Source organism: Cryptomeria japonica, chromosome 5 (genome assembly GCF_030272615.1).
Source record: "Cryptomeria japonica chromosome 5, Sugi_1.0, whole genome shotgun sequence".
NCBI classification, from domain to species: domain Eukaryota; kingdom Viridiplantae; phylum Streptophyta; class Pinopsida; order Cupressales; family Cupressaceae; genus Cryptomeria; species Cryptomeria japonica.
In genome coordinates this window covers 764517683-764527680 of record NC_081409.1, presented here as the reverse complement: position 1 = coordinate 764527680, position 9998 = coordinate 764517683, and the positions used below count along the sequence as shown (strand labels likewise).

General features: G+C 35.6%; 1 protein-coding gene across 4 annotated transcripts; it reads right to left on the bottom strand.

The window, feature by feature from the left end:
- Positions 1-1405: 1405 nt before the first annotated feature.
- On the bottom strand, positions 1406-7263 carry LOC131036502 (endoglucanase 11). Of its 4 annotated transcripts, none has more exons than XM_057968402.2 (10): positions 6269-7263; positions 5779-5991; positions 5013-5213; positions 4818-4907; positions 4552-4716; positions 4260-4416; positions 3934-4097; positions 2742-3057; positions 2362-2469; positions 1406-2155 (listed from the first exon to the last, which is right to left on the bottom strand). In XM_057968402.2, the coding sequence occupies exons 1-10, from the start codon at positions 6485-6487 to the stop codon at positions 1848-1850; spliced, it is 1941 nt and encodes a 646-aa protein (XP_057824385.2). In that variant the 5' UTR covers positions 6488-7263; the 3' UTR covers positions 1406-1847. The 4 variants fall into 4 exon arrangements, with proteins under 4 accessions (XP_057824385.2, XP_057824386.2, XP_059077707.1 ...); XM_057968403.2 differs by having other exon boundaries at positions 3934-4019; positions 6269-7262; XM_059221724.1 differs by having other exon boundaries at positions 3934-4019; positions 4290-4416; positions 6269-7262.
- Between the last annotated feature and the right edge of the window lie 2735 nt (positions 7264-9998).

Below are 9998 nucleotides of genomic sequence, written 5' to 3'. Positions count from 1 at the left end.
TTTCCCTTGTCCTTGTTAGTCTCTCATGATGTCACCTCATTGGCAAGTGCTATATCATAATTTTTATGGTACTCAATTTATATTGGGAAACATGTTGTTGCTTGGAAGTAACCCATTATTGTTCCAATTAGTGGAGGATTATATATCCTAGTAAAGTAACTTCTTCGAGGACTTGTCCTTGTGTTTAGGTGTTGTTAAGTTAGTTTTTGAGTAGACTGGAGGTGGTTGTTACCTCATCTGACTCCTACTTTCAAAAATTGTTGGTTATATGGTCTAGTTGAGGGATGCAACTTCTATTCATTCCACCATCTATGTGGATTTCTATAGTGTTTGTTTGAATTTGTAAGAGTTTTTTCATGTGGATTTGAGGTGGATGATTCCCTCATCTTTCCCTTGAATTGTGTTGCAAGAGAACTTGATTGTTGTTTGGGTGTCATTTCCCCTCTCGTAGGTTCTTTATGGAGCTTCATCCCATGGTTGGTAGTCTTTCATCGTTGTCACCTTACTTGTAACAATAGTGAAGTCACTCATGTGGTTAGCATCTTTATGTCTTAGGTTTCTGATGACACTTTTGTGTGTTGTGCAAGTGCAATATGTGATTGTCAAATCTTAGTGGTGGTGGTGGTGGTTGTTTTAAAAAAATGCTATATTGATTTTGTCTTAAGTGTGTGGCTCGGGGCATTACAATTTGCATGACTATGAATGTTGTCTTTGATATTCCCATTATTCATTAATTGAATCCACTAAGGGGTTTGACCTAGGATAACTCATTCACCTATCAAGATGAACATGCTCCTCAATGGTTTCACTAGAAACCACCTTGGTATATTCAAATATCTAGAAGGTAAAGGAGAATGGGTCCTTAAGTCACATTTTGTGAGATCAACCTTGTGTCTCAAATCGTACCCATGCATAAAATTCAATTTTGCAAAACACAAGCTCAATCTAACTAAAGTTTGAGAGAAACATAGCTCGTTGTGTTGCTTCCAACAAATGAAATTGCAATTTAAATTGATGATGAAAATAATAGACAATTATTTATTGATCATCAATATCAACAAAATTCTATTAAACAATTTAGCATAACTCTATATTAAATTAGTTATTTACCATAATTATTAAACCTAATTTTACTTAAAAATCCATTTATTTGCTTACAAATACATATATATTTTTATAATAAAATGTTAATATTTTACTTTTTAATCTTTATTTAAAAAAAACTAGCCCCTTGGGGCCCATTTTTTGACTTCCTTTGAAACGCTTTCCTCCCAAACTATTCCTTTGTAATGTTTGTATGGGATTGTTATAATTTTATTTATTTCTCCACAGCCTTCTCATTGCCTTATTCTATGTAATTTTCTTCCTTTAATTAAGAAAAAACAAAACACGTGAGAGATCTCGGTGACAATACAACAAAAATATATTTATTATTATTATTTATTAATTGTAGATTACACCCAATAAATATGTCTTCATTACATTTGAATCCTCCTTGGAGCAGATGATCGAGAGGGAGAGGAGTGACTTATGCCATTCCCCTATCTGACAGAAATAAAACTATGCATTGTGATAGGCTTAACCCTTTCTTTATTGCAGTGATCTCCTCTCTTACAAAATCCTTATGGATACATCCGTATATAATATTTATATATATAAATATGCTATCTATGACATGAACATGTCAGAGGGTTAGTTGGTCAGTAAAATCTAGATGAAACAATACTCTACAACAGCTGCAATATTAAAATTTGAATCTTGCTAGGGATCGAATATGATTATGCCATTTTTATCAGGCTTCTTTTTCCATTTTTCTTTTTCTTTTTCTGCTTTGTTTGATCTTGCTATCATCTATAGCTGACAAAGGAGATCTGAGGTTGGGGGCCAGAGTGAAGAAAGACAAAATGGAAAGCATGGCCGGGAACCAGAGCCTTCATCCATGGTGGAAGTTCGTACAAGCAATCATGGTGTTTGGATTGCTGTAGTCCAAACAAGGGGCCCGCCAGGTTCTTTATGGAAAGAGTGAGGTGGGTTATGGGCTTGTTGGAAACATTGATGACTGTCACTTTATGCTTGTAATACTTTCTCCCTCTTCTCATCCATGACTCCCCCACAGTGTGCAGGAATTGTATCGGGCACCCAAAGTTGTCAACTCCTGCAATTGTATGTGTTTGTCATATTTCATCTCATAAACTGAAAAAAGGAAGAATGCAGAAAGAGTAAAGGTCATTCTGATTTGTAGAATTTGTTTAGCATCACCATTGTGGATGCTAGACAAATTTTACACAGCCGAATCTAGAAATAACTTGTATTAATCAGGATGGACTGTGGAAATCTGGTATCTTAAGCACTATACTTTACCTGAATTTGGATAAGGAATGGAGGGTGGTAGCCGTGCTCCAACAGGACTGTTGTATCTGATCCGGTCTGATTGAATCACAACAGGAAGATTTCCCTGTGATGGGAAGCCTGCACAGACAAAACATCCCTTCATCAGTAGCATATTGACAGATTTTTTTAAACAGACACTAACAACTTAGTGGACCTGTGAGCACTGGTATAATACAATCATTTCAGATTGAAAAATACATATTACAAGGCAAAATGATAGTGTTTTCATATATTAAACTTGATGACATTAAAGGACTTGTGCTTTATTTCTGGATTCAGCTGTGTAGGATTTGATGTAAATACGCAGTTGGATCTAGAAACAACGCACATTAGGCATTAAAATATATTACCATTCAGTTTGGCCAAGACGCCAAGAAGAGGAGCAACATTGTAGGTGCAAGCTTCTGTCTGCATGTAATTCCCTCTTTCATCTTCAAAATTGTCATTCTTGTCTGGCCCTCCCACAAGAGCCCCAACAACAACATTGGGATTGGTCTCTTTGCGATTATACCATGTGTCATAGCCCTGTGTGCAACCTATGAATGATGGGTTCTCCTTGTAAGATATTATGGAGGCTCCACGATGGTGAACTTGCACTGGATAGGTACTGCCAAATCCCACCAAGTAACTTGTAGCCCTTGGGTTGAGGCCTAGAATGTAGTCTACCTGTTAAAAGGGAAGAAAAAACAAATTTTCAATTAGGGAGTCTGAGAGTGTTTATAGTTATTTTGCTACTTCAAAATCATTTTGATGTTAATGATATCAAGTTTTCACAATTTATTAAAGCTGTTTTATCTAATTTTTGGATTGATTGTATGCGTTTCTTTTTACATCAACATTTGAGATCACACTTTGTGATCCATCATCAGAATGAAGAGTGCTAAAAGAGAAAAATCACTAATCATTCTGATGATGGTCCACAGAATGTTTGTTAACGTGTGATTCCCTAGTCATGAAATTGTCTCTTTCTGTCCTACAACTGATCCCTGTCCACTCTTACTGTTTTATGTGCTGTGTTGTACTCACATCTATTTATCACATGTGAACTTCTCGTTTTTGCAGGACCGTATGATGTTCAAACTAGATTTTTCAAGTATCTTGGACATTAGGTAGTTACCATTAGTGGAAAAGGATTTCACCACATTCTATATAGGTAACTACCAATAGAGAACAAACCTGATTCATAACGAAACAGGGTGATTATTTTAAAAATCAGATTCAAATGGGCTTTTCTTTAACCTCCCATGTGATGTTCTGATCCTACACAGGACAATGCAATGAAGCAAGTACAAGGCCCATTAATGACTAGAACAGTGACGCAAAGGAAAAGAGCACTCTTGGAGAGGACATAAAAGCTTTAAAGTTATTGGGGCACTTTGGAACAGTAACATCGAGAAAAAATTCCATGGGAAAGCAATTACATTATGAATAATTTTCATTGGGTTGTACTTTCTATAGTGCACTAAACATGTGCCCGTGACAGTTTCATTTGAACACATACAGGAAAGTTGTTAATAAAACAGGGTTTATGCAGAGACAAACCTGAGACTGCGCAAGCCTAAGAAGTTCTGATGGTTGTATTTCTGCAGATGGACACATTAGCTGCTTTTTCGCTGAAGTTAGGTAATCTGAGTACACCGTTAACAGAAAAGATGCTGAAGAGACATATTGCATATTGTTCCATTCCCTAATATATAACAAACCCCCTTCATGAAAATGAAAACTCATCATTAGTTACAATTTGCAACCATGATAATTATGTGTTTTACATAAGAGCAGTCAGTGTCTTCTTTTATTAAAGAAGATTTGCATTCAACATCATCTAGATGTCTACAACATGAATTCATCAAATGTCTTATGATGCTTACCAGGAGTAAGATCAACATTATGATGCTTACCAGGAGTAAGATCAACATTAGAACCTGGTGGATTTTTCTGGAGACAAGCACAGAGGAAGAACTCAGCCTTGGCTTGATATTTTTGCAGCGTAGAATTGTACTTCCCACCTTGACCTTGCATCAAGACCTTCCATTTACAAATAGATGCGTGAGGCATTAATTAGTTTCATGTGAATTGTAACATGTAAACAATAAACCCAATCAGACAATTGTACTCAATGCAAGACACTTTTTCGTGAACTGTGCTAAATTGTTATAGTACCTTGGCTGCAAGGACTTGCAGGCCTGCATATTTGACATCCCAGCTGAATTCTGTCATTGCCCATCCAGTACCCCCTAAGGACTCCGCATTATCAGTAATATATTTGAGATAATATACATCTCCAGTGGCCTGGTACATCCATGAGGCAGCCCAGAGCAACTCATCCTAATCATCATCAACAGTAAATATTAGTAAAGTGTAGACCCATTTCTTGGGGATTGAAATGCTTATAAATCAGCAAGTTAGGGATTCTTTCAGTGTCTAACCCCATAGCCGCTTACTGAAGAATAGAACTTCCCAACAATGCTGATACTTTTATCATATTTGCCTCTGTATTTATCAGCAAAATCAAACAACTGCATATAGAACAAGAGAAATAAGGCTGCAGTTTGTCAGATTGTTGTATTTCGGGCTATATAAAAAGCTTTTTGTCTTTGCAAAATTTGAACTCTGAGTGTTACCTGCTTGGCATGTTGGAGGAGCAAATTGGAATAGGCAGGATTTGATTTGCGAAATACAATTGAAGAGGATGCCATGGCAGCTGCAGTTTCACCTGCTAGGTCAGAGCCAGGGTTAGCAGCATCGACCTTGTATGCCTGCCTTGACGTTGTCATGTCTTCTGGCCTTTGCCAGCAGTAGTGATCTGTGTCTCCATCTCCAACCTGAAACTCACATTAACAGAGACCCCCTCATCTCAATCCTTGTCATAATAAAGTCCCACAGCTAGTCTATAACAGAGACATTGTTCTGTTCAAATTTAATAAAGTTTAAATTAATGCATTCTAATGATGTTTCCCCTGCAAACCAGAATTCATGTGAGAGATCTGAGAGATAAATGAACGTGCAGACTTAAACACCAAAAACAACAAAAAACTATAAAAGTCCCACCCAATAATTAGAAGAAACATTTATAACATGAGACCAATGGAAATAATGCAGGCATCAATTTATTCCAATAGGTTTGGAAAAAGAAACAATTCAATACATAAGATCAACAGAAGCAATAAAACTGAAGATTACAGAAGCAATTACAGGCATGGATACATGCCCAAATGTTTGGAGTAGAACTTCATTGTATGGATAATCTGAAACAATACAGACTGTAGATTGTAGAAGCAATTACAGTCATTAATGCATACCGAACAGCCTGGAGAAATACAACATTGATAAAAAAACGATTCTAAAAGGAGCCCAAGAGGGTGGCATTGAGTAGCATCTGCCTTTTACCTCTCCCCACAGAACTTCGGACTCCGAATGAGCTTTAATAAAGTAGTCTGTACCCCATTTGATGGCCTCCATTGAATATCCCAGCTGCCCTGCGGCAGCAATCTGATTGCCATACTCCATCACACTCCACGAGAGCATTGTAACAGTAAAGGCCATTGGAAGACCAAATTTGACATGATCACCGGCATCATGGTAGCCACCTACTAGATCCACCTGCATGAGTATGAAAAAAACAATTAAAGCCCATTTACTATAAAACTGATTGCAATTCAGTAAGGTTTACCCCTGCTACATTAATCCCAGACTCAATATGAAAATTTCCTGATGCAAACATTGCTCTCAGTGTTGCAGAAAAAACACTATTATAAACCGTACAAACTCTATGAACATCCATTGTAGCAACCAGCAAAAAGCTCAATATCTCTTGACGCTACATTATACAGTATCACTACTGTTCAGCACAATAGGTATTTGGGAAAACAAAACATACACCCTGCAGCAATCCATCAGTGAGTCCAGAGTGGTCACGCCATGTAACACGCTGTCCTGAAGGAAGTCTACCAGATCTCTGGGCTTCCAGAAACAAAAGGCACTTGCCCAGGGCCTCCCCATAATTCAGCCCAGAACACTCACACACAAACACATTAAAACAGAGCAATGCCACCACCACCCACAACCACCAACTCCAACAATTAACCATTCTCTCCATGACACCCACTCAACATGCAATTCCAATCAACCAAAACGTTAAAAGTTTCAGCAAATGCAATGCAAATGGATACAAAACGCCCCACTTCTGGATCCACCTTTAAACCTCATTTGAAGCTCAAATAATGCACCCTGACAGACATTTGGCTCCAACAGAGTGTAATGATGATCCATTGCAGTTGCTCACTCATATATCTTCTTACAGACTGCTGATACTATTCCACTCAGCCCAAATCATGGCACATCAAATAATGGGTATGCATTAAATGAGATGAATCAATCGAAGCTGGCCTTCACATTGTCTTATGCTTGTTCTTCTTTCCACCTTCCTCTCACCCCTCACCATGAACACTGTAAAAGCAGTCTAAGTAGAAGTAGCTGAAGGTAAACAATTCCCAACAGAAGCTCTCTCTTCTTAATTTGGCGGGACTGATACAGGGGCCTACCCTAGTCAAGTTTGCTGTCACTTTCCGCAATTGAAAATTAGAGAGAAATTTAAAGTAACACAGCGCGTTGTATTAAACGTGATTTTTTTGGTGTTGACGGAACGGAAATCTGTTGGTTGTTGGTCTCTACTTTGCCGTCAAAATCCTCCCTCCGAAATTAATGGGTAAGAGACAATTTTGACGAGTTAAAGAAAGGAATGAATGGTATTCTTTTCCCCGTTTACAGAGCTCGAGAAACAGAGAAATTTTGCAGACACCATGGCGTTCCATGCGGCGAAATTACAGATGGAAGAAAAGACAGTCTACGTTAATTGCCGTCCGTCGTGGCTTTCGGTATTGAATTAAATGAAAAATATTGTAACGGCAGTTTTTACGGTTGAGCCTCCGCCACTTATTTAATTACAACTACGTTTCCCAAAATTCTTTTTCATTAATGAAGGATTTTACTAAATTTGAAAAGAATAAAAAACGTCCCATTTAAGGCAGGCTGGGTCCCGTGAAAAGGGACTACTTGTGTACTAGGGATTGGTGTTAAAGGAGATTTTTCATATCGGCTAAGTTAGGTTCTTTAGCTAATTTATTATTATTATTATTATTATTATTTAAGAATTTTGTTAAGGTTGGGGAAGAGCGAGTTACCCATCAAAAAATGATATTTAAAAGTTCATTAATAGATTTCACATGTATTTTACCAATAGTTAGTTCGTATGTATTTTACCAATAGTTAGTTACTATCCATGATCCAAATTAAGGTTCATTTCTTGCTTGAGACCTCTTAATTACTAATTTTAAAGAAACCAAAAAATGATATTTAAAAGTTCATTAATAAATTTCACTTGTACTTTACTACCAATAACTATTAGGTCACGCTTTGTAATGACCACTTTTGGACCCTTGCACAAAATTATCTATAAGATAGGCTTCCTCTAGTGGTTTTAGATTTTCCTTTGTTTATTTTTACATATTTCAAGTAGTGAAAGTTTTGTTTTTTAATTATATATATTTTTTTAAAATGTCCAAAAGTAGAAAAAAAAAATGAGGAAAAGGAAGAAAAGTAGGTGTAGCTATATGTCACATTTTTTATTAGCTAATAGTTATATAATTTTAGCATTCTAACTTATCTATTAATAATTTACAATCTCTAAATTATAAGAGTTTCATCAAATTGTAGTACATTTTAATGTTTAATTAAGATTTTGTTATTAATGTTTAGAGACATTTTATAGTGGTAGAAAGGTATAAGTGCATATGGTGACTACATACATAAAAACTACAAGATAACTCACATATATACAATGAGTGCTTTTTATAGTTGTAGCAATACATCATATCATGATTGTGTATATAGAAACTATTTTTTTTTTTTTAATTATATATTTATTTGAGAATTGTTGAAAAGTATAAAATAAAAACAAGGAAAAGAGGAAAAGTAGGTGTAGTTATATGTCACAATTTTTATTGGCTAGCAATTATATAATTTTAGTGCTCTGACTTATCTTTTGATAATTTACAATCTCTAAACTACAATAGTTTCATCATTAGTACATTCTAATGTTTAATTAAAGTTTTTCTATTAATGTTTAGAGGCATTTTATAGTGGTAGCAAGGTATGAGTATCATATTGTGACTACATACATAAAAACTAAAATATAATCTACTTATATTCAATTAGTGCTTTCCATAGTGCTAGCAAGACATCATGTCATGATCATGTATATAAAAACTGAAATATAGATTATTGCATTTATAAAAAATTAAACTATAAATTAACACTATTAAAATGTAACATATAGGTACACTTTTCAGAAGAAGAAAAAAAACAAAAAAATATCAAATAAAGAATGATGTTTTTTCTAAAAGTAAAATTAAAATGTTTTAAAAATGTATTACAAAGAATGGCATGTGGCATATGAGATATACATGTAAGAGAAGAGATTTTTTTTATGGTCACCTGATAATCATTAAGTTGGGAGAATCAAGTTACGAAGTTCAGATAAAGTAATGATTTGTAATGTAGGTGAATTGGTTTAATGGGGTGACATGAAGGATTTGAAAATATTTAGTTTCCTCTTTAGTTGATTCTTGTTGTTAATATTTTTGGTGGAAGTGGAGAGAAGTAGAGAATAGCAATAGCCCTATTTTTTATGGTCGGTGAAGGAAGGATCATGTAGGAGGGGAAGAGATGCTAGGGAATTATATGGAATTTTTAGAAGATGAGATTGTTAGCCTTGAATTGAAGTTATGGGTGACTCTTGAGGTTATGGGTGATTCATATTTGGGAACTAATATATGAAAATAATGATTTTTTGTGTAAGAATTAAAGAGGCAATGTATTTTACATTGCATAGCCATTAAGTATGCAATGATGCTATCAATAGTCATGAGGATATTTCTATTACACGAGGACATTGTTGGAGTAAACAACAAATGAAGGCATTGTTGGCAGTAGGGCAACAACAATGCAGGAAAATTGAGAGGGGAGGGGGGGGTGAATCAGTTTTCACCAAACTCAAACAAATTAATCTCAACTTTAGATCTAATAAGGAACAACAATAGAAAAGATAATTACCACATCAACAACACACATAACACATGGATTTTTAATGTGGAAAACTCGGTTAAGAGAAAAACCACAGTGGGAACGTACCCACAATATGATGATATATCTGCAATAGTATGTGCAAATATTACAATGGGGAATGCACATGCATTCAGGCACACTGCCTAGAGCTCACTGCTCAAATACAAGAAAGGCTACAACCCTACAACCCCGAGGAAGAATCATTGCCTTATAAAGATCGAACAACAATCCAGATTACATGAACTGAAAGAATAACATTTCCAAATGCTTGATTATAGTTTTGATTAAGCACACTATTTGCACAGTAACACTTCTCTGCTCTTCTCCACTACCGAAAGATAAATTCGCTTGTTCACACATACATTACTCTTACAGATCATAGATCCAACCACATACACTCATAGACACACATCTTACATGATTACAACACTTATTTATACAAATCATCTACCTTAACCTTAATGTCGGGTCAACACATAAGACCT